General features: G+C 44.6%; 1 protein-coding gene and 1 long non-coding RNA gene across 4 annotated transcripts in view; one reads left to right on the top strand and one right to left on the bottom strand.

Moving 5' to 3' along the window:
* LOC139570044 (carbonic anhydrase-related protein 10) overlaps window positions 1–23,533 on the top strand; it is a 390,295-nt gene that overhangs the window by 358,573 nt on the left and 8,189 nt on the right. For all 3 annotated transcript variants that reach the window (XM_071391495.1, XM_071391498.1, XM_071391497.1), the window contains 2 exons: window positions 4,808–4,993; window positions 21,865–21,960. In XM_071391495.1, the coding sequence (XP_071247596.1) occupies window positions 4,808–4,993; window positions 21,865–21,960 (282 nt within the window). The remainder of the gene's footprint in view (window positions 1–4,807; window positions 4,994–21,864; window positions 21,961–23,533) is intronic.
* On the bottom strand, window positions 11,342–12,791 carry LOC139569694 (uncharacterized). Its single transcript, XR_011673924.1, has 2 exons — window positions 12,627–12,791; window positions 11,342–11,564 (listed from the first exon to the last, which is right to left on the bottom strand). It is a non-coding gene; the product is annotated as an uncharacterized lncRNA (long non-coding RNA).

Raw genomic sequence — 23,533 nt, 5'->3', positions numbered from 1 at the left:
AGAGAGAGAGAGAGAGAGAGAGAGAGAGAGAGAGAGAGAGAGAGAGAGAGAGAGAGAGAGAGAGAGAGAGAGAGAGAGAGAGAGAGAGAGAGAGAGAGAGAGAATGAAATAGAAACTCTTCTCCTTCTTCAAAGCTGAGCAGGCATAAACAGGCTGGTTCCCGTGGCGATTAGATCCGTTGTCAGAGCAATGCGGGATGTCATACATAAAATTGTCAAGTTAAGAAATTAAAGTGCAGCAAAGCATGTACTCATATGATTTTTAATGAATGAATTCAAATGACGCCGCGGTTGCGTGAGATGTGCAATGGAATAGCTCAGTGGATTCTGTTGACGATGCCTGTGCCATGTTTTATACTGGCATAATTCACAAAACACATTGCTGTAGGGGATGTTGGAAAAGCTGTAGAAGTTTAGCAACAATCCACAATGTTGCTGTCATATTCATGTGTTTACTTTTAATGGTAGAAGAGTTGGTTTGGCTATCTTCAGCTGAACTTCAATTCCATATCAATTCTATATCATATTCCATATGTGTGTGCAGTGTACTGGACCGTGTGTGTAAGTACCCATTAGATACAGATCTAGGATCAGTTCTCTCCCCAAATCATAACCATTACCATAGAGGGATAAACGCAACACTGACCTTAAATCAGTGTGTAGAGAGTTTCTCATCCTCCTCCTATCAACGCATCCCTATCTGTCTCACTTCTCCCTCCTCGCCCAGCACAATACACACTAAACTAGCCTCGCCTTTTTACCCTGCTGCCTTTAGCCATTTACCCTACGACGGTCACTCAACCACAGGAACAGATAATGGATGGGAAAAATATGTGTTATTGTGTGTGAATGCAGTGTACTAGACCGTGTGTGTGTGCAGTGTACTGGACCGTGTGTGTATGCAGTGTACTGGAACGTGTGTGTATGCAGTGTACTGGACCGTGTGTGAATGCAGTGTACTGGACCGTGTGTGTATGCAGTGTACTGGACCGTGTGTGTGTGCAGTGTACTGGACCATGTGTGTGTGCAGTGTACTGGACCGTGTGTGTATGCAGTGTACTGGACCGTGTGTGAATGCAGTGTACTGGACCGTGTGTGTATGCAGTGTACTGGACCGTGTGTGAATGCAGTGTACTGGACCGTGTGTGAATGCAGTGTACTGGACCGTGTGTGTATGCAGTGTACTGGACCGTGTGTGTATGCAGTGTACTGGACCGTGTGTGTGTGCAGTGTACTGGACCGTGTGTGTGTGCAGTGTTCTGGACCGTGTGTGTATGCAGTGTACTGGACCGTGTGTGTGTGCAGTGTACTGGACCGTGTGTGTGTGCAGTGTTCTGGACCGTGTGTGTGTGCAGTGTACTGGACCGTGTGTGTGAATGCAGTGCACTGGACCGTGTGTGTATGCAGTGTACTGGACCGTGTGTGTGAATGCAGTGTACTGGACCGTGTGTGTGTGTGCAGTGTTCTGGACCGTGTGTGTATGCAGTGTACTGGACCGTGTGTGTGTGCAGTGTACTGGACCGTGTGTGAATGCAGTGTACTGGACCGTGTGTGTGTGCAGTGTACTGGACCGTGTGTGTATGCAGTGTACTGGACCGTGTGTGTATGCAGTGTACTAGACCGTGTGTGTATGCGGTGTACTGGACCGTGTGTGTGTGCAGTGTACTGGACCGTGTGTGTGTGCAGTGTACTGGACCGTGTGTGTGTGCAGTGTACTGGACCGTGTGTGTATGCAGTGTACTGGACCGTGTGTGAATGCAGTGTACTGGACCGTGTGTGTGTGCAGTGTACTGGACCGTGTGTGAATGCAGTGTACTGGACCGTGTGTGTGTGCAGTGTACTGGACCGTGTGTGTATGCAGTGTACTGGACCGTGTGTGTGAATGCAGTGTACTGGACCGTGTGTGTATGCAGTGTACTGGACCGTGTGTGTGTGCAGTGTACTGGACCGTGTGTGTATGCAGTGTACTGGACCGTGTGTGTGAATGCAGTGTACTGGACCGTGTGTGTATGCAGTGTACTGGACCGTGTGTGTGTGCAGTGTACTGGACCGTGTGTGTATGCAGTGTACTGGACCGTGTGTGTGTGCAGTGTACTGGACCGTGTGTGTATGCAGTGTACTGGACCGTGTGTGTGAATGCAGTGTACTGGACCGTGTGTGTGTGCAGTGTTCTGGACCGTGTGTGTGTGCAGTGTACTGGACCGTGTGTGTATGCAGTGTACTGGACCGTGTGTGTGTGCAGTGTACTGGAACGTGTGTGAATGCAGTGTACTGGACCGTGTGTGTGTGCAGTGTACTGGACCGTGTGTGTAGGCAGTGTACTGGAACGTGTGTGTATGCAGTGTACTGGACCGTGTGTGAATGCAGTGTACTGGACCGTGTGTGTGTGCAGTGTACTGGACCGTGTGTGAATGCAGTGTACTGGACCGTGTGTGTATGCAGTGTACTGGACTGTGTGTGTGTGTATGCAGTGTACTGGACCGTGTGTGTATGCAGTGTACTAGATAGAAGCGTAACATTGGATGCGGTGTGAGGAGGCAACCCTTCTGGCTATTGAGTATTCAATCCCCTCCCGCCGTACAATGTCGTAAACAACATAATTATCTTTCAGGTGTGTAATCCCATGTCTTTGCATTGCTGCATCATTTCATCCTATTTGCCCTCCAGGTCGCTCATTACCACAGTGGTTCTTTATGAACTGAAAAAGCCACACAATAACACATTCACCTCAGCCTTGGCCTCGTGCATAATGGTGAGCTGAGTAGGTGAGTTGTCTCAACGGCTGCTGAGGTGTCGCAGCCTTTTCAGGGGTACTGCCGACAGCCCTGAGGTGTCGCAGCCTTTTCAGGGGTACTGCCGACAGCCCTGAGGTGTCGCAGCCTTTTCAGGGGTACTGCCGACAGCCCTGAGGTGTCGCAGCCTTTTCAGGGGTACTGCCGACAGCCCTGAGGTGTCGCAGCCTTTTCAGGGGTACTGCCGACAGCCCTGAGGTGTCGCAGCCTTTTCAGGGGTACTGCCGACAGCCCCGAGGTGTCGCAGGCTTTTCAGGGGTACTGCCGACAGCCCTGAGGTGTCGCAGCCTTTTCAGGGGTACTGCCGACAGCCCTGAGGTAACGCAGCCTTTTCAGGGGTACTGCCGACAGCCCTGAGGTAACCGGCCAGATTAGCAGAGCTGAAAAGTGCTGCTTCACATTCGATAGCACTGCCTTGTTTTGCGGTTGGCTCTCGATCCAACGCCCTCTTCACCTTCGTTCTCTTTCGCTCTACCTCACACTCTTTCTATCCCCTTTCAAATCATTGATTTTCTCTCAAATATTTATGCTGTCTAGGCAGACTTCTTTCTCATTGAATTTGGAGGGGGGACATCATTTTGAAGGCAAGTGGTAAAAGGGAAGGGATAGAGGGAGTACACACAGAAAAAAATAAGTTTCGTCCAGGCACTATGTAAACCCATATTGAGTCAAAGAACCCTTTGAGCCCTTCAATGGATCTTTGCAGTTCAGTAAAGGGTTCTTTCCTCTTTTAGTGTTAATAAAAATCTAGGGGCTGAGGCTCATTAGAATATAATGGGGCGTGGTTTGTTCACAGCTCTTTTTGTGCAACCGTGAGTGAGAGTGTCATTCCAGTTTATCTAATATGTTGTGTTATTGAACGTTATTTAGGACTATATCCAATGATGGTGTTTTGTGGAAGACTCATGTATGGCCTTGTGCCAATTGGGAACATGAAGTCAGTCAGTTGTTTTTCAGTTTTTGCCTCAGGGACTCTCAGCTGTTCTAGAGGTAGCTGACTAGATTCAACGTCAATTAATACAACAATAACACCAATGGAATTTTAACACTATAATATGGCTGACAAGAACAATTAACCCTGTACGGTTTTTCAGAAGGATCTATAAAGAACCGTTCAGATTGACAAAGGACCTTTACAGGCCCAAAAAGGGTTGTAACCATAGCAGAACCCTTTATTGGTGCTATATAGAACCTTTTTTAATGATTCTTTATATAACATTAGGAAAGGGTTCTTTATAGCATGGTTCTTTATAGAACCTTCCAAAAAAGGTTTTATGTAGCCCCAAAAAGGGTTCCGCTATGGTTACAAGCCAAATAACTTCCTGGTGCTATTTAGAACCATTGTTTTTTTAGTGTGTAGGAGAAAGCAGAGGAGAGAGAAAGCAGGAGATAAGAACTGTGGAAGCTCTCGTGGAGCCGTGCCTGGAATACCAACGGTTCACTTTGAAACTACTCCTGAATATAAATAACTAAACACATCCACTGATAAAGATCGGTATTCACAGCATTTCCCCTTAAAGCCTCTGATCCAATGGATTCTGAGCTGATTCCGACTGCCGCGGTCTTTGAAGGTGTACTCTTCTTGTGTTCTGTGTTGTTATCGACCTCCTCCACTCTCATTCCACATTTCTTTTGTGTTTTGAAGTGTTGCTATTGCAGATAACTTTGTCTCTCATACTTAGCACTTAAAGGCATTGAGATTGTTCCTCAGCGAATCACAGAAGTGCCTGTGAATGCTGTAGATTAGATTGAGTTGTTGTGTTATGGGAACAATGAGAAGACATTGTTCCCATAACAGGCCTCTGAGACAGCAGTAAAGCACATACAGTGCAAGACCTGGAACCACAAGGTTGTTGGTTCAAGTATTTGGGGGCAAACCACTGTTAGCCTTCTGAACTTCTCTGTTAGCAGCTTCCCCTACAGACTTGTCATGGGGGTCCTTTACAATGTGATGTTCAGACTTAGTTTATTAATCGAATACTGAATCTGATCATTCTCTCTTGTTTCTGTCCTCAGGTGGGCGGGACCATGTACAACACGGGACGCCACGTCTCACTGCGAATGGACAAAGAGCACCTGGTGAACATCTCCGGTGGACCAATGACGTACAGCCACCGCCTGGAGGAGATCCGGCTGCACTTCGGGAGCGAGGACGGACAGGGCTCTGAACACCTGCTCAACGGACAAGCCTTTTCAGGAGAGGTACTAGGGCAAGAGAACTCACTATCAGAACCAGAACTAGGTGCCAGAGTCTGGTGTATCGATACCACTCCCGCCCCAGAATCACACATGCCCCCTTGGCGACAAGGTGTTAAGCCATGGCTCGGCCAACTGCCTATGCCTTTTCTGTCCCTCTCTATCTATCTCCTGATCTGTACCTTCATCTCCTCGATCATACAAACAATAAAGATACGTAAGGGGATCAGATCTCCGATCTCCCTTTAAAAAAGTAGGATTTGAACCAGAATTAGGAGAATTAGATAGGATAGGATTTAGATGTGATCCAGCAGACAAGATCTGAATAAGCGGTGTGTTTTAAAAAGGCTTCCAATCCTCTGAAGCCTTGATCATTTAACTAACGACTGAGTCACTCACCACATGCTTGGCGCGGCGCTGCCATCCATCCCAGCCATAATAGCAATAACCAATTTGTGGGCTAACAGAATAATTGCGGGCATGACAGGAAAAGTCATTCTATTATTATAATTTATTCTCCCACTGAGGCTGGCGAAAATCCTAATAAAACAAGTGTTTATTGTCCACTGGGGCTCGGAGGGATGTGATCTGAGGGGGAAGTTGGCCTCTCTCTCCGCTCACTGTTTACCATGTTGTTGTTGCCTCGCTGTGGCGCCAGCGTCTCCACAGCTCAGAGGGATTTGTTTTGATTTCATGCGTTACTACAGAACAAAAGAGAACAGTAGATGCTGGCGGGACTTTGTATGGTCAGTGTTGTGTTTTAGGAGGTGTTTGGAGGAGAGAGAGAGAGAGAGAGGGGGCTCTGGAGAGATCTGAAGAGGAGCGTTGGATAGTTGGTCGTTGTGATCCGAAAAGGCAATGTTCTCTAACTGAAGTGTAGCAAAGGGAGGAAGAGACTGGAAGGCCTACTCAGTAGCAGTGTTGTAGAAAAATGGTAATGGTGTGTGGTTAAAATTGTCTCACTCATCCCCTCTCCTCGCCGCCGTAAGTCTTTTCCAGGTTGCTGCTGTAAACGAGAGTATATTCTTAGTCAACGTACCTGGTAAAAAACAGGATAAATAAATGAATAAATACATTAATTTGAACAGGTGTTATCCTGACAGAAGACAGTATGCTGTACATACATGGGTTTGAGTTAGCGTGACGTGGTACCATAACACAGCAGTGGAATATGTAAGTTCTACAAATGAAAACTCAAAGCAAGAGAGAGAGAGAGCTAGAGGGATAGAAAGAGGGAGGCGAGGAGAGGAAGGTTGCACAGATTCCCACATCTTGTTCCTTCTGACGTGTTGCTCGCTTGCCATCCACAAAGACACCAATTACATACACCCCCACCCACCAGCTACCCCTAACTCCCCACTCCCCACCCGCCCATCCCTCCTGAAACCAAAAGCTATGACTTCAAGCTCCAGCGGCAGGCTTCAAAGTGGAAATGGAAAGAATGCTGTGCGTGCGTCCTTGAAATGAGAACAAAGTGAGAAAATAATCAAACTTAAAAAGCAAAACATCCCTCTAAAATCCCCTTCTGTGGGAGAGAGGATGAGGAGGTAGAGCTGGATAGAGGGATGAGAGATGTATCGCATTTAAAGGCATTAACTCTCCAAATGTATGCTTTTACAACTCTGTCTGTATCATATAACCCATCTCGCATTTGTTCCGGGAAAATGGCGTACGTTTGACTGCTGTTGGTTTTTGGGGGTCTACCATTCTCAGATCTGTAGAAAGCTTCCACACACCTCTGGGCTAATATGATGCATGTGCTGTTCTACTCTGTTTCTGTAGAGCGCCCTCACAGTCACTCCGAAAATGAAACAGCTTGGACTTAATACGTGCTAAGATATTCCAGGTGTTAGGACAAATCTGGTGTCTCGCATTTCGTTATAAGCCCTTTCACTTTGATTTTCCACCTCGCATGCAAGGTGTCGGAGACCTAGAATCTGTAGGGTGATATGAAACAGCCTGCCACAAAGTGTCGACAGTATAACATTAGCTTGTAGGCTAAAGGTGTATGTGAGTGGCGCTACACTGAGTGTACAAAACATTAAGAACACCTTCCTAATATTCAGTTGCACCCACCCAATTGCCCCCCCCCCCCCCCCCCCACACACACACACAACCAATGTTTCCCCTAAGATGCCCATGCGTGCAGCTCCTCCAGAATAAATATCATCCTGTGCAGAGAAGCACGAGATTGATCTTCACGCAACTTTCTGGAATTTTCTCACTTAGTTACCACTATCAACGTTTCCGTTTATTGTGGGAATTGTGATCGAATAAACGCAATATTAGCTACTTTCAATGCAACTGAAACAAAACAAACTGTGCAAGACAGGTTAATGTCAAGCCCTGCATGTTTTATTCAAAAGTCTCATGGAATGTAGGACTACATTGAACACCACATATTGGTTGCTACTGTAGGCTGAATGATAGAACAGCTATTTTCATGTTAAAATGTTATGGGATGCATTTGGTACTGTAAGGATACATTATGATCAAATAGCCAGAGTTCCTTATTGGCCACTGCTAAAACTGTAACTTAAAGTGAGTACAGTCTCAGTGTTGACAGTAAACACGTGCCGGAAGTGGCACAGAACTTTCACAACATTCAAGTTGCACACTCTTTGCATTCTCTCAACCAGCTTCACCTGGAATGCTTTTCCAACAGTCTTGAAGGAGTTCCCACATATGCTGAGCACTTGTTGGCTGCTTTTCCTTCACTCTGTGGCCAGGTCATCTGATGCAGCACCATTGCTTTCCTTCTTGGTCAAATAGCCCTTACACAGCCTGGAGGTGTGTTGGGTCGTTGTCCTGTTGAAAACAAATTATAGTCCCACTAAGCCCAAACCAGATGGGATGGCGTATCACTGCAGAATGCTGTGGTAGCCATGCTGGTTAAGTGTGCCTTGAATTCTAAATAAATCACACAGTGTCACCAGCAAAGCACCCCCACACCATAACACCTCCTCCTCCATGCTTTACAGTGGGAAATAAACATGTGGAGATCATCCCTTCACCCACACCGCTTCTCACAAAGACACGGCGGTTGAAACCAAAAAAAAAAGAAATTCCAATAATTAACTTTTAACAAGGCACACCTGTTAATTGAAATGCATTCCAGGTGACTACCTCATGAAGCTGGTTGAGAGAATGCCAAGAGTGTGCAAAGCTGTCATCAATGCAAAGGGTGGCTGGCTATTTGAAGAATCTTAAATATAAAATATATTTTGATTTGTTTAACACTTTTTTGGTTACTACATGATTCCATATGTGTTATTTCATAGTTTTGATGTCTTCACTATAATTCTACAAAGTAGAAAATCGTAAAAATAAAGAAAATCCCTTGAATGAGTAGGTGTGTCAAAACATTTGACTGGTAGTGTTTAAATTCAGCTTCTACCTGTTCGCCGACCGCGAGCAGAACATCCTCCAACTTAACTGCATTCTCAGGAACACACCTGAATCCATGCCGTAACGACAGTGTCTCCTCCGCACTAGGCTGCGAAGTCATCGCGTACACCACACCATTCAAACCCCAGCAAAATAAAACTCTGTCCTCTTCCTCCCTAACTTTGAAAAACAAAAACAGTGGGTACCGCTAAAATAATAGTGTGTTAACCCTCCACCATAGAAAATAAAAATTGAAAGAAAAGACCAGGGAAGAATCAAGAAAATAAGTAAGGACAGAGCCCTCCACACGGCCTCTCAACTACAAAACACTCCCAGCATGCACTGAGAGAGAGCGAGAGAGAGATAGAACATCTTGTTGTTTTTGAGTTCCTCTGTGCCACACCATACTTGTCTGTGTTAGTTCCAGAGGAAGAGGGAGGGGGAGAGTCATTTCCAGAGGAAGATGGAGGGGGGAGACTCATTCCCAGAGGAGGAGGAGGGAGGGAGGGGGGAGAGTCATTTCCAGAGGAAGATGGAGGGGGGAGACTCATTTCCAGAGGAAGATGGAGGGGGGAGACTCATTTCCAGAGGAAGATGGAGGGGGGAGACTCATTTCCAGAGGAAGAGGGAGGGAGGGGGAGAGTCATTTCCAGAGGAAGATGGAGGGGGGAGACTCATTTCCAGAGGAGGAGGGAGGGAGGGGGGAGAGTCATTTCCAGAGGAAGATGGAGGGGGGAGACTCATTTCCAGAGGAGGAGGGGGGAGAGTCATTTCCAGAGGAGGAGGGAGGGAGGGGAAGAGTCATTTCCAGAGGAGGGAGGGAGGGAGGGAGGGAGGGAGGGAGGGAGGGAGGGAGGGAGGGAGGGAGGGAGGGAGGGAGGGAGGGAGGGGGGAGTCATTTCCGGAGGAGGAGGGGGGGAGTCAGTTCCAGAGGAGGATGACGAGGGAGGGGAGAGAGGGAGGGAGGGGGAGAGTCATTTCCAGAAGAGGAGGGAGGGAGGGGGTAGAGTCATTTCCGGAGGAGGAGGGGGGAGAGTCAGTTCCAGAGGAGGATGAAGAGGGAGGGGAGAGAGGGAGGGAGGGGGAGAGTCATTTCCAGAAGAGGAGGGAGGACGGGGGAGTCATTTCCAGAGGAGGAGGGGGGGAGGGGGAAAGTCAGTTTCTGAGGAAGAGGGAGGAGAGTCAATTCCAGCCCAGCATCTGATAGCACTGTCCACCTCTCTTCCGCTATTGACTTGCTGTCTTCATATTTCCCCAACCCAACCCAACCCAACCCAACCCAACCCGGGCAGAGCAGAGCATAAAGAGCCCCACTCCAGAGCAACCCAGCTATCTCTCTCTCTCTCTCTCTCGCTCTCGCTCTTTCCCTCTCTCTCACCAGCCATTACTTTCTCTCACTCTCTCAGCCATTACTCTCTCACTCTCTTTCTCTCTCGCCAGACATTACTCTCTCACTCTCAGCCATTACTCTCTCTCTCTCTCTCTCTCTCTCAGCCATTACTCTCTCTCTCTCATTCTCAGCCATGACTCTCTCTCTCTCATTCTCAGCCATGACTCTCTCTCTCCCACTCTCAGCCATTACTCTCTCTCTCTCTCTCTCTCTCTCTCTCTCTCTCTCTCTCTCTCTCTCTCTCTCTCTCTCTCTCTCTCTCTCTCTCTCTCTCTCTCTCTCTCTCTCTCTCTCTCTCTCTCTCTCTCTCTCTCAGCCATTCCTCTCTCACTCTCTCTCTCTTTCTCTCTCTCAGCAGCAATTACTCTCTCTTTCTCTCTCTCAGCAGCAATTATTCTCTCTCTCTCTCTCTCTCTCTCAGCCATTACTCTCTCACTCCCCTCTCTCACCAGCCATTACTCTCTAACTCTCTCTCTCTCACCAGCCATTACTCTCTCTCTCACCAGCCATTACTCTCTTTTTCTCTCTTTTGGCAGCAATTACTCTCTCTTTCTCTCTCTCAGCAGCAATTACTCTCTCCCTCTCTCTCTCTCTCTCTCTCTCTCTCTCTCTCTCTCTCTCTCTCTCTCTCTCTCTCTCTCTCTCACTCTCTCACTCTCAGCCATTACTCTCTCTCTCTCTCTCAGCCATTACTCTCTCTCTCTTTCCCTCTCTCACCAGCCATTACTCTCTCTCTCTCTCTCTCACTCTCTCTCAGCCACTATTTCTCTCTCTCAGCCATTACTCTCTCACTCTCTCTCTCAGCCACTCCTATCTCTTACAGCCACTCCTCTCTCTCTTCCAGCCATTACTATCTCTCTCTCTCTCTCTCTCTCTCTCAGCCATTACTCTCTCTCTCTCTCAGCTATTACTCTCTCTCTCTCAGCCATTACACTCTCTCTCTCTCTCAGCCATTACTCTCACACACCCTCTCACTCACACACCCCCTCACACACACATTCTATTTCTTTCCACCCACTCTCTCTCTCCTCTCAGCCCTCATGATAACAGCCAACAGGCAGAACACCAGTCCTGTGGGGTTAGAGGAGGAAAGTAATGGCTGGTGACCAGAACTTCACAATGTTCTGTTTCTGAGTGCGTGTGTGTGTGTAAAGTCATGGTTGTTATGTTGCTCTTTTACATTTGTCTGTTTCTATATTCTTTTACTCTTTATCTCTCATTCCCTGTCATTACTACTGTCCGTGTGTTTCTCTATGTACAGTGTTTATGTACAGTGGCAAGAAAAACTATGTGAACCCTTTGGAATTACCTGGATTTCTGCATAAATTGGTCATAACATTTGATCAGATCTTCATCTAAGCCACAAGAATAGACAAACATAGTCTGCTTAAACTTATGACACACAAATGATTGTATTTTCTTGTCTATATTGAATACAGCATTTTTCATTCACAGTGTAGGTTGGGAAAAGTATGTGAACCCCTAGGCTAATCACTTCTCCAAAAGCTAATTGGAGTAAGGAGTCAGCTTATCATGACACAAGGCGAGACCCAGATGCAGACACAGGAGGCAGATGGTTGGAGTTTACGGTGTTTAATAATCCAAAAAGGAGTAGGCAAGAGAATGGTTGTGGACAGACAAAAGGTCAAAACCAGTTCAGAGTCCAGGAGGACCAGAGTGGCAGGCAGGCTCGAGGTCAAGGCAGGCAGAATGGTCAGGCAGGCAGAATGGTCAGGCAGGCAGAATGGTCAGGCAGGCGGGTACAGGGTCCAGAACAGACAAGGGTCAAAACCGGGAGGACTAGAAAAAGGAGAATAGCAAAGGTAGGAGTACAATAAAAACAGCTGGTTGACTTGGAACATACAAGACGAACACAGAGAGACAGGAAACACAGGGATAAATACACTGGGAAAACAACCGACACCTGGAGGGGGTGGAGACAATCACAAGAACAGGTGAAACAGATCAAGGTGTGACAAAGCTAACCTGGAGTCCAATCAATGATACAAGATTGGAGATGTTGGTTAGAGCTGCCCTGCCCTATAAAAAAAATTGAGTTTGCTATTCACAAAAAGCATTGCCTGATGTGAACCATGCCTGGAACTAAAGAGATTTCAGAAGACTTGAGATTAAGAATTGTTGACTTGCATAAAGCTGGAAAGGGTTACAAAAGTATCTATAAAAGCCTTGATGTTCATCAGTCCACGGTAAGACAAGTTGTCTATCAATGGAGAAAGTTCAGCACTGTTGCTATTCTCTCTAGGAGTGGCTGTCCTGCAAAGATGACTGCAAGAGCACAGCGCAGAATGCTCAATGAGGTTAAGAAGAATCATAGAGTGTCATCTAAAGACTTACAGAAATCTCTAGAAGATTCTAACATCTCTGTTAACGAGTCTACGATGCGCAAAACACTAAACAAGAATGGTGTTTGAGGGAGGACACCACGTAAGAAGCCACTGCTGTCCAAAAAAAAACATTGCTAAAGAGAACCTGGATGTTCCACAGCGCTACTGGCAAAATATTCTGTGGACAGATTAACTAAAGTTGAGTTGTTTGAAAGGAACACACAACACTATGTGGAGAAAAAAAAGGCACAGCACACCAACATCAAAACCTCATCCCCACTGTAAAGTATGGTGGAGGGAGCATCATGGTTTTGGCTGTTTTGCTGCCTCAGGGCCTGGACAGCTTACTATCATCAACGGAAAAATAAATTCCCAGTTTATCAAGACATTTTGCAGGAGAATGTAAGGCTCTGTCCTCCAATTGAAGCTCAACAGAAGTTGGGTGATGCAACAAGAGAACAACCCAAAACACAGAAGTAAATCAACAACAGAATGGCTTCAACAGATGAAAATACACCTTTTGGAGGGGCCCAGTCAGAGTCCTGACCTCAACTCGATTGAGATGCTGTGGCATGACGTCGTCAGCGGTTCACACCAGACATCCCAAGAATATTGCTGAACTGAAACAGTCTTGTAAAGAGGAATGGTCCAAAATTCCCCCTGACCGTTGTGCAGGTCTGATCTGCAACTACAGAAAATGTTTGGTTGAGGTTATTGCTGCCAAAGGAGGGTCAACCAGTTATTAAATCCAAGGGTTCACATACTTTTTCAACCCTGCACTGTGAATGTTTACACCGTGTTCAATAAAGACATGAAAACGTATAATTGTTTGTGTGTTATTAGTTTAAGCAGACTGTGTTTGTCTATTGTTGTGACTTAGATGAAGATCAGATCAAATTTTATGACCAATTTCTGCGAGAATCCAGGTAATTACCAAAGGGTTCACATACTTTTTCTTGCCACTGTAAGTCCTCTATAGTTCACCCAGGCCTTCGCCTCTCTCCATCTAAACTTTCCCCCAATCTCATGCTGGGGGGTTGGGGAGCCTCTCTCTCTCTGTCTCGCTCTCTCTCAACATGCCACCTAATCACTTCCCCTGGCCTTGATTACCTTTATAGACGAGCTGTCGCTCTGCGGCTCCCCGTTAGAGTTCTGTATAATTACTATCCTTCGACAATGTGTTTCTATTGCTGCCTCCCAACATGTCAGAGAAGACAGATGGAGAAAGACGTGTAGAGATGTCAACTTTTCAATTTAATCAAGGTAGGATTGATGAATCAGTGGTTAAGATTATACTGAACAAAAATATAAACGCAACATGTAAAGTGTTGGTCCTATGTTTCATGAGCTGAAATAAAAGATCTCAAATGTTCAATACACACAAACTGATTTCTCACAAATGTGTTTTACGTCCCTGTTAGTGAGTGTTTCTCATTTGCCAAGATAGTCCATCCACCTGACAGGTGTGGCATATCAAGGAGCTTCGTAAACTCAGAACATTGTCAGATTGTCCGTTCTTAAATTCAGAGCGTTTCACTCTCGGAACACTCTGTCTGAGGAGTAGGGTTGATCTGAGCGTTTTGTCCTAACAACAGCAGTCAAGCACCCAAGATAACTGGCTAACGTTGGCTAGCTAGCTAGCTACTCCCAGACACAATGAGAGACACAATGAGAGAACACCTCACTCTGACCATTTTACTCGCCGTAGCAGAGCTGGTTTGGTTGTTTTTATGTTATCCAGAGTGTTGGTGACTGCAACTGTGCTGCTGGCAACCATTTAATCATGCTTTTTTTGCCAAGGTTTACTGACACCGGCCATATTCAATGAATTCATAAATTCGTCATTTATTCTACACTCTGGCACACAGACGAGAGTGCTCTGAAATCGGAGTAGATAGCCAGAGCGAATTTACCAGCTATGTCTATCAACAGTTGTCGCAGTGACATCATGAACATTCTATTGAAATGGTTACTTGCATAGTGGAGTCTTTTGTTTAGACATGGAGCTAGCTAGCTAAACAATGAACCATAATTCAAACTCATAACGTTACTACCCTGCCTGAATTTGCAGGTAGCTAACCAACCAGGTTCATTGTTAGCTACTTAACATTAGGCTATAACTAGCAATGCAAATGGCTCTGAGATATGAATAATATTACTACACAGATCATACACGTAACGTTAGCTAGCAAGCCAGCCAGCTAACGTTAGCTAGCTAGCTAGCAGTAGACTTTAACTTGAAATGAAAGCCACTTTCTGACAAAATTAGAAATGTGTAATATCTGAAAATGTAGCTAGCTAGACTCTCTTACATGTAAACATGGATGGACTCTTCTCCCTGTCTCTCAAGGATGCCACGGCTGCCCTTAGTTTGAAGATGTAATCCAGAGACAGGTGTTTTATACAACAACCTTCTGTGTGTTCTCTTTTTGACTCCGTCTGCATATTTTCAATCAAATGCCCGAATGTTCTCCATCTCCTCAGCTATCATACTCTAATTACACTGATTTCAAAGCTCGGTCCTCCAGAAAGTGGAGAGCAACACTTATGCAGTTCTACTACTTGATATCTTTTTTTAAAAGTCGTTAGAAAGGATTACCTACACATACTGACCAGCTCATGTTATAGACAGAAGCACTCTACATGGCAGACCAATCCGAACTCATCTTTTGGCATGTCCAGCCCACTCATTATCTCAGCCAATCATGGCTAGCGGGAAGGTGGCTGCCTTTTTCTGTGGGTTAACCAACTAGGCTCATAATTTAACAATTGTATTCTTATTTACAGATGGCATACAAGTTTGTTATTATGGCACATGAAAGTTCACATGTTCCAGAAGGCATTTCTGCCTTTTAGTTTACGTTCAAATGGCTTTCCTGTGAAGTAGTGACAGGTGACATACGTCTAGTTTCCTGAAATAAGTCACATATATACTAAAGTGTGTGGACAATATCCAGCAACTTCACACAGCCACTGAAGTGGAGTGGAACAACATTCCACAGGTCACAATCAACAGCCTGATCAACTCTATGCAAAGGAGATATGTCGCGCTTCGTGAGGCAAATTGTGGTCACACCAGATACTGACTGGTTTTCCTGGGCCCATACCTTTTTTTAAAGGTACACTATATATAGAAAAGTAGGTCGACACCACTTCAAATGAGTGGATTTGTCTATTTCAGCCACACCCGTTGCTGACCGGTGTATAAAATTGAGCACACAACCGTGCAATCTCCATAGGGAAACATTGGCAGTAGAATGGCTTTACAGAATAGCTCAGTGACTTTCAACGTGGCACTGTCATAGGATGCCACCTTTCCAACAAGTCAGTTCATCAAATTTCTGTAATTGTGAAGTGGAAACACCTAGGAGCGACATCGGCTCAGCCGCGAAGTGGTAGACCACATAAGCTCACAGAACGGGACCGCGTAGCGTGTAAAAATCGTCTGTCCTCAGTTGCAAAACTCACTACCGAGTTCCAAACTGCCTCTGGAAGCCACGTCAGCACAAGAACAGTTTGTCAGGAGCTTCATGAAATGAGTTTCCTTGGCCAAAGATCACCATATACAATGCCAAGCATCGGCTGGAGTGGTGTAAAGCTCGCCGCCATTGGTGGAGGAGGAATAATAATGGTCTGGGGATGTTTTTCATGGTTCAGTCTAGGCCCCTTAGTTCCAGTGAAGAGAAATCTTAACGCTACAGCATAGAATGACATTCTAGACAATTCTGTGCTTCCAACTTTGTGGCAACAGTTTGGGGAAGGCCTTTTCCTGTTTCAGCATGACAATGTCCCTGTGCACAAAGTGAGGTCCATACAGAAATGGTTTGTCAAGATCGGTGTGGAAGAACTTGACCTGACCTCAGCCCCATCAAACACCTTTGGGATCAATTGAAACGCCGACTGCGAGCCAGGCCTAATCACCCAACATCAGTGCCTGACCTCACTAATGCTCTTGTGGCTGAATGGAAGCAAGTCCTCGCAGCAATGTTCCAACATCTTTTGGAAATCCTTCCCAGAAGATTGGAGGCTGTTTTAGCAGAAAAGGGGTACCAACTCCATATTAATGCCCATGATTTTGGAATGAGATTTTCGACGACGATACTTTTGGCCATGTAGTGTATCTGTGGTAAAATAAATTCTTAACCTTCTAAAGATTACAAACGACTTGAGACTCAGACAACAACACAGACTCAAGGTCCAGCAACAATACTGCTAACTCAAGAAAGACTGGGGAGAGGTCAGGGAGAATGTTTGAGGTAGAATACATTTCTGAATACACTTTGTTTCTCTGCAAATGTACAGCATATTTTCCACATCTTTCTGCAAAGTTCAAGGGAAGTGGAAAATATGTGAAGTGACAGTAGGAGATAGTGGGCCAGGGTTAATTGAGCCACCCCTTGTTTCTAGGAAACCATACACAAATTGAATATTGTGACCAAATATTTAGGAAGAGATCATGTGAAGGAACAAACCGCATGGAAAAAGTGGTGAGCAAGTTAGGTCCAAAGAACGAATTTCACAAAGTCAAATGAATGTATTGTGTTATAGGTGTCAAGGGAGATACTTTTAAGATTTGTTTTATTCATCAGTTGGGGTCTCTATAAGCTACAATGACATCCCAAACCTAGCATGAAAGTCCATCTTTGTAGCTGTGTGGGTTAATATAGTCAAAATGTTTGCCTTGAGGTAAGTTGAGCCAATGGCCACCATACCCCATACAAATTATGATTATATTGTAATTTGTTATGCATAATATTCATAGTATTTTTGCAATATGTCATGCATATGAACTCAAGATAGTGCATTTTATATTGATATGGAGCAGACACCATTATGCCCTGTGTATACAAACGTAAAACAAGCAGGGGTCTATCCCCCTTGAGGTTCTTGAAAGAGCAGCGAAGGAAGGGAAGAAGTCCATTGGAGCAGCAGCAACGGATGAACAAATAGACTGAATGACACTGAAGAGGTACAGAAAACAAACATGTACCTGTTTGAAAGAGAGGCGGTGACAGAGTAGCAGAGGAACACAAGGTCTTATCTGATGACATGGAGTCTGAGCTTGATAGAGGCGATGACAGTAGCAGAGGAACACAAGGTCTTATCTGATGACATGAAGTCTGAGCTTGATAAAGAGAGGCGATGACAGAGTAGCAGAGGAACACAAGGTCTTATCTGATGACATGGAGTCTGAGCGTGATAAAGAGAGGCGATGACAGAGTAGCAGAGGAACACAAGGTCTTATCTGATGACATGGAGTCTGAGCGTGATAAAGAGAGGCGATGACAGAGTAGCAGAGGAACACAAGGTCTTATCTGATGACATGGAGTCTGAGCTTGATAAAGAGAGGCGATGACAGAGTAGCAGAGGAACACAAGGTCTTATCTGATGACATGGAGTCTGAGCTTGATAAAGAGAGGCGATGACAGAGTAGCAGAGGAACACAAGGTCTTATCTGATGACATGGAGTCTGAGCCTGATAAAGAGAGGCGATGACAGAGTAGCAGAGGAACACAAGGTCTTATCTGATGACATGGAGTCTGAGCTTGATAAAGAGAGGCGATGACAGAGTAGCAGAGGAACACAAGGTCTTATCTGATGACATGGAGTCTGAGCCTGATAAAGAGAGGCGATGACAGAGTAGCAGAGGAACACAAGGTCTTATCTGATGACATGGAGTCTGAGCGTGATAAAGAGAGGCGATGACAGAGTAGCAGAGGAACACAAGGTCTTATCTGATGACATGGAGTCTGAGCTTGATAAAGAGAGGCGATGACAGAGTAGCAGAGGAACACAAGGTCTTATCTGATGACATGGAGTCTGAGCTTGATAAAGAGAGGCGATGACAGAGTAGCAGAGGAACACAAGGTCTTATCTGATGACATGGAGTCTGAGCCTGATAAAGAGAGGCGATGACAGAGTAGCAGAGGAACACAAGGTCTTATCTGATGACATGGAGTCTGAGCTTGATAAAGAGAGGCGATGACAGAGTAGCAGAGGAACACAAGGTCTTATCTGATGACATGGAGTCTGAGCGTGATGGAGGCGATGACAGAGTAGCAGAGGAACACAAGGTCTTATCTGATGACATGGAGTCTGAGCCTGATGGAGGCGATGACAGAGTAGTAGAGGAACACAAGGTCTTATCTGATGACATGGAGTCTGAGCCTGATAAAGAGAGGCGATGACAGAGTAGCAGAGGAACACAAGGTCTTATCTGATGACATGGAGTCTGAGCGTGATGGAGGCGATGACAGAGTAGTAGAGGAACACAAGGTCTTATCTGATGACATGGAGTCTGAGCGTGATGGAGGCGATGACAGAGTAGCAGAGGAACACAAGTTCTTATCTGATGACATGGAGTCTGAGCGTGATAAAGAGAGGTGATGACAGAGTAGCAGAGGAACACAAGGTCTTATCTGATGACATGGAGTCTGAGCGTGATGGAGGCGATGACAGAGTAGTAGAGGAACACAAGGTCTTATCTGATGACATGGAGTCTGAGCTTGATAAACATATCAAGGATTTTGCGGACCAGTTTAGTAGCCTCAAATGCAGAAAACGTACCTAGACGGCGCACAGAAACAACATCCCTGTCCCAGACAGCTGCTCAATGAATGTAATGGCGGGTGATATTGAACAGAGGTTTACAGTGTCTTCAGAAAGTATTCATACCCCTTGACTTATTCCACATTTTGTTGTTGTAGATTGATTTCAAAATGGATTAAATTGATTGTTTTCTCTCACCCATCTACACACGATAACCCATAATGACAAAGTGAAAACATGTGTTTGGAAATGTTTGCAAATATCTCATTTACATAAGTATTGACACCCCTGAGTTACAATAACCTTTGGCAGCGGTTACAGTTGTGAGTCTTTGTGGGTAAGTCTCTAAGAGACTTGGATTGTACAGTATTTGCACATTATTCTTTTAAAAATTCTTCAAGCTCTGTCTAATTGGTTGTTGGTCATTGTTAGACAACCATCTTCAGGTCTTGCCATAGATTGTCATGCCAATTTAAGGCAAAACTGTAACTAGGCCACTCAGGAACATTCAAAATCATCTTGGTAAGCAACTCCAGTGTAGATTTGGCCTTGTGTTTTAGGTTTTTGTTCTGCTGAAAGGAAATTTGTCTCCCAGTGTCTGTTGGAAAGTCGACTGAACCAGGTTTTCCTTTAGGATTTTGCCTGTACTTAGCTATTCTGTTTATTTTTTACCTTAAAAAATCCTTAGTACTTGCCGATAACAAGCATACCCATAACATGATGCAGCCATCACCATGCTTGAAAATATATAAAGTGGTACCCAGTGATGTGTTGTGTTGGATTTGCTCCAAACATAATGCTTTGTATTCAGGACAGAAAGTAAATTTCTTTGCCAACATTTTTTGCAGTTTTACTTTAGTGCCTTAATGCAAACAGGATGCATGTTTTGGAATATCTGTATTATGTACAGGCTTCCTTCTTTTCACTCTGTCATTTAGGTTAGTATTGTGGAGTAACTACAATGTTGTTGATCCATCCTCAGTGTTCTCCTAACACAGCCAATAAACTCTGTAACCACTTTAGTCACCATTGGCCTCATGGTGAAATCCCTGAGTGGTTTCCTTCCTCTCCGGCAACTGAGTTAGGAAGGATGACTTTATCTTTGTAGTGACTGGGTGTATTGATGCACCATCCAAAGTGCAATTAATAACTTCACCATGCTCAAAGGATATCCAATGTCTGCTTTATTTGTATTTTTACCCATCTACCAATGGGTGCCCTTCTTTGCGAGGCATTGGAAAACCTCCCTGGTCTTTGTGGTTGAATCTGTGTTATAAATTCACTGCTCGACTGAGGTAGTCATTCAATAATCATGTTAAGCACTTTTATTGCACACAGAGTGAGTCTGTGCATCTTATTATGTGACTTGTTAAGCACATTTTTACTCTTGAACTTACAGTTGAAGTCGGAGGTTTACATACACCTTAACCAAATTTTTCACAATTCCTGACATTTAATCCTAGAAAAAATGTCCCGTCTTAGGTCAGTTAAGATCCTCACTTTATTTTAAGAATGTGAAATGTCAGAATAATAGTAGAGAGAATGATTTATTTCAGCTCTTAATTCTTACATCACATTCCCAGTGGGTCAGAAGATTACATACACTCAATTAGTATTTGGTAGCATTGCCTTTAAATTGTTTAACTTGGGTCAAACGTGTCGGGTAGCCTTCCACAAGCTTCCCACAATAAGTTGGGTGAATTTTGGCCCATTCCTCCTGACAGAGCTGCTGTAACTGAGTCAGGTTTTTAGGCCTCCTTGCTTGCACATGCTTTTTCAGTTCTGCCCACAATTTTTCTATAGGATTGAGATCAGGGCTTTGTGATGGTCACTCCAATACCTTGACTTTGTTGTCCTTGCCACAACTTTGGAAGTATGCTGGGGTCATTGTCCATTTGGAAGCCCCATTTGCATCCAAGCTTTAACTTCTTGACTGATGTCTTGAGATGTTGCTTCAATATATCCACATCATTTTTCTTCCTCATGATGCCATCTATTTTGTAAAGTGCACCAGTCCCTCCTGCAGCAAAGCACCCCCCCAACATGACGCTGCCACCCCCGTGCTTCACGGTTGGGATGGTGTTCTTCGGCTTGCAAGCCTCCCCCTTTTTCCTCCATATGTTTTCAAAACTGTTATATTTACATGAATTCTGGTTATTTCCAGGGATACACAAAATCCTGAAATATGTGTAGATATCTTTGTTAGAAATAATACTAAGTTTCCCTTGATGTAGTGATCATAAATGTGAAACTCTTGTGTGAGAACTTTTTCCACAGTTCCTGTTGATTTCCCAGGAATCCTAAGTGTGTCTGCTTGGTAAAAGAAAATGTGGGCTGCTCTTTGAATAGTTGTTATTGTCGCAAGGTCACAAGTTGAGCTAGCTGTGCATAGACACCGCCCACATAAACACATCATTAAGAACCTGTAGAACCATAAAGGTGTGTGTAGAACTTTACTGACACCTTAGTCAACACAACTTCAAAAGGCTTGAACAGTGGAAGCCAACAAACCCTATTCTCTGGAGAGTTTGTAGGTGTGAAGGCATTTGTTTAAAGGTGCAGTGCAGTCAAAAACGTGATTTGCTTGATTTTTTAAATTATATTTCCACACCATGAGGTCGAAATAACTCTAAGAATTTTTTTTTAAATGCCTTGAATTGCAGCCTGTTCAGGTGGGATCACAATGTGATCAGATTATTCTGACCAATGACCAGTTATCTTTTATTTGTCTACATGTACGCCTACTTTAAAGAGGTAAGCAGAGTAGACTCCAGAGTCTATAGCTGATCCTATCTGCCAATCAGGGCTGTGTATGTAAATATATTAACGTATGTATCAACATGCCCACACGATTTTCGATGGAAAAAGGCTCAGGTAAAATAAATGATAAAAAAATATATATTTGGAGGTAGTTTCATGAAATAAACACACACAGTCAGACAGATCATTGGACGCCGTTTGTGTCGGCTAATGGGGATCCTAATAAATCAAATCAAACAGTGATTTAAACATTCTAAAGACTACATGGCTTTAAGACATACCTGACTCAGCACAATTTATTATGTGGAAAAAGGTGCGTTAGTGCAGGGCTTGACCAGAAGCCAGCACACAGCAGCTCCGCAAGAGCAGACATTTCTACAGTCTATTTGTGCGAGGTCACTTGAGAGATTTTGTTGTATTCCTGACATTTGTTCTTTCATCTCCAGGTTCAACTTATACACTACAACCACGAGCTGTATACCAACTACACAGAGGCAGCCAAGAGCCCCAACGGACTGGTCATAGTGTCTATATTTATGAAGGTGCGTGTGACACTCTTACAACTCCAACCTTTGACCTCACTGTGTTAATCGTGCTTGAATTTGTACGTGAAGTCTTCGTATGAACTTTGACATTTTTTTGGGGGGGGGGGACTATCATGCAGCAGAGTGTGATATAATCCAAGTTGCAGGCTAATTAACTTGGCATCGAGTCACAGTATATCATCCCACCACGTACCAGATTGACAGTGTGATTATCCCTGTATGTATTAGCTAGCTAGCTAGCGCTACGTTACTACTTGCCAATCCTTTTTTGACGGCATCCAAATGTTCCTTTAAGAAGGTCGCCCTGCTCTCAACCCCGAAATAGATCCACTAGAGAACTAGTTATCCTGGGAGCTTAACATTGTGTTCCCTGTATATGTCAGCGGGTGTGTGAGGTGGTGAAATAGCTTTGTCTCTCTCTCGCTAGCTTTGTTATGTGGGCCTCTTGGGCTCGGCTCAAGGCTGTGGAATGTCTTGTATTCTTCGTGCTACAGAAGTACTGCGTAGTTCAGATGCAACCCTATCAGCTAGCTACAGTAATTAGCTCCCTTGTGTCGATGGCTCTGTCTGTCAGTCACACAGGAGGACATGGTGACCCGGGTCAAGCCTATTCCTCTCTGCTAACCACTTACAGAGATGGGATAGAAGAGCTACAATTTTCTGAATAAAATATGTGTTTGCTTTTGCTGTCTGAAAGTTGTTTTAGTGGTCAATGTAGTGGTAGAAGTTCTAAAGTTATCATTTTGAGGACTCACCAAATGTAATTACATGTTCAATTGTATACCCACACACACACTCCCACCACTATAACAGACAGAGAGGTAGGCCATTGGAAGGGATATGATTAAGCACATCTCACACCCCCGTCCTCCCACTCATCATGAAATCAATCAACACTTCACTCTCATCCTCTCCAGTCCCTCAGCCTGGCCCTCAGTGGTAATGACTCCAAACTCCAGCCATCTTGAAGTAGCTTGTTTAACTAAGGCTCTCAGATCAGTCCCGTCTCATTGTTAAAGCCGCTGAAGAGATGGGAAGTGAGGTAATTAGTGGTGTCCTTCACGATCTCAGGAACCCATTTCTCAGTATTGTGACTCATGCTTCCAGGGGACCATTAACACCTGCACACCCACCATGTTACCCTTTCAGTGACTCAGACTGCCAGTAAGTAAGGGCTTCCTTTGGGCATCAGTGTCCTGAGCCGCTATTAGAAATGACAATAACTAACTGTGTAACTGTGTGGGGTCACCTGTGGAAACAGACACACAATGGAGGAGGACATATTGAGACTGTTGGACACTAAATGGAGTTTGAGTCACCTTCAGCCATATCTACTAGACTAGACAGTGTTTGTCTAGGATGTGACAGTGTTTGTCTAGGATGTGTCAGTGTTTGTCTAGGATGTGTCAGTGTTTGTCTAGGATGTGACAGTGTCACCTATGTTTCTTCTCTAGATGTCAAATTGACATATGTTGTTGAACAGTTCTTCTCTGTAGCTACTTTTAAGTTTACTTCACAATTTGGAGAGAACTCCCTAATTACATTTTGCAGAATAACATGTCTGCATCCC

The sequence above is a fragment of the Salvelinus alpinus genome, chromosome 3 (assembly GCF_045679555.1).
Source record: "Salvelinus alpinus chromosome 3, SLU_Salpinus.1, whole genome shotgun sequence".
Taxonomy (NCBI): Eukaryota; Metazoa; Chordata; class Actinopteri; order Salmoniformes; family Salmonidae; genus Salvelinus; species Salvelinus alpinus.
The sequence above is the reverse complement of the archived record's forward strand: the minus strand, read 5'-3'. Positions and strand labels throughout refer to the sequence as shown.